Source organism: Octopus bimaculoides, chromosome 10 (genome assembly GCF_001194135.2).
Source record: "Octopus bimaculoides isolate UCB-OBI-ISO-001 chromosome 10, ASM119413v2, whole genome shotgun sequence".
Classification (NCBI taxonomy): Eukaryota; Metazoa; Mollusca; class Cephalopoda; order Octopoda; family Octopodidae; genus Octopus; species Octopus bimaculoides.
In genome coordinates, this window is record NC_068990.1 from 71,667,525 (window position 1) to 71,668,982 (window position 1,458).

At 28.8% G+C, this 1,458-nt stretch overlaps 1 protein-coding gene across 1 annotated transcript in view; it reads right to left on the bottom strand.

Moving 5' to 3' along the window:
• The window catches only part of LOC106871865 (gamma-1-syntrophin), a 114,559-nt gene that overhangs the window by 3,770 nt on the left and 109,331 nt on the right, over positions 1–1,458 (bottom strand). Inside the window, exon 18 of the mRNA XM_014918600.1 lies at positions 675–785. Coding sequence (XP_014774086.1) covers positions 675–785 — 111 coding nt within the window. The remainder of the gene's footprint in view (positions 1–674; positions 786–1,458) is intronic.

Consider the following 1,458-nt stretch of genomic DNA (forward strand, 5'->3'; position numbering starts at 1 on the left):
AATTCACATAGTTGTTTTCTTGTGATTTACCTTGCATTTACTTCGCATTCTTTTGGCCTTACCCATGATCCTTTATACAATATACTCTACACAATGCTTCACAGTAATTATTCCTATATACATATATATATATATATATATATATTTATATATATATATATATATATAAAAGATGAACAAACAAGAAAAAGAGAATCTATAATGGCAAATTTAAGATGGAAAGGCCCAAAATAAGAGGGACAAGGCAATGATAATGAATTATCTTATGGTATGGAAAATAAAATAGAGAAAATAATGCCGAGAGAAAATAGAACAATGACTTGTGGCCCTCAACAAACCAAGAAACTCAAACAAGAGTCCAGTTATCACAAAAGCAAAGGAATGGGGAGAAAGGGGAAGATGAGCCAGGAGGTGGAAATTCCTAAATGGAGAGAGACAAGAGATAGTTACATGAGAGAGAGGGGGGAGACACAGGTGAGAAGAACAAAACAGAGAGGATAACAGAAAATGGAAAAGGTGATGGACAGTAATAGAGTTGATTGTAGTGTATGGCTGGTACTTATTGAATCATCATCCCCTACATAAACGTTGAACCAATGAGTGTTTCTATTGTTGTGAGAAATTGATCAATTAAATAATTAGTTAATCTTTCTAATTAGTTATCTCATACTTACTCTTGTTTCAATCAACTTAGTAGAATCATTCTGGAATAATAGTTTTAACTTTGATTTGCCATCGTCAGAGGAACCTTTCAGCTGAGAGAATCTATATGTCCACATGTAACTCTGCAATACAATCAGTGTTTCACTAATTAACATTTAAGAAATAATTTAGTATTTCTTTCTTACACTTGTACATAACAAATATACCAATATGATGAGAAAAAAAGAAAAAAAAATGAAATTCATATATTATTTTTCCCTGCTGGTATGAAAACAATTAAGATTTAATGTATTCAATTATTAAGGCTGAAAATTTTTCAGATAAACTCATTGAGATGATATCTCTTATGAAATACACTTCAGCTATGTGTTTCAAGTAATTTTGAAAATAATTGAGAATTTGTAAAGATTTAGTAAAACTGTCTTTTCTTTATTATTGAGCTGATGTTTGTAAAATTACCTTAACAAAAGCAATTTCAATAAAATTACAATGGAAACATTTTTATTTAAATGTGAACAATTTAAAACAAAACCTTTTGTTTCATTGACTCAAGGGTGATCTCAAAATGGTTAAATGAAAATATAAAGAGAATACAACACTCCAGAAATCTCTATAGAAATTTTACTTTATTTAAAGCTGGCAGTAATTTTAAAGAAAGAGCCCGAATCAGCTTTTATTATTTATACTGATTTGTTAATCAGCAGTTTTTGCATTTAGTTCATTGCTCATTTATCTTTTATTTAAAGACCATTGATTGAAATGTTTAAGAAAATTTTATAAAATGTGAGAAAACAA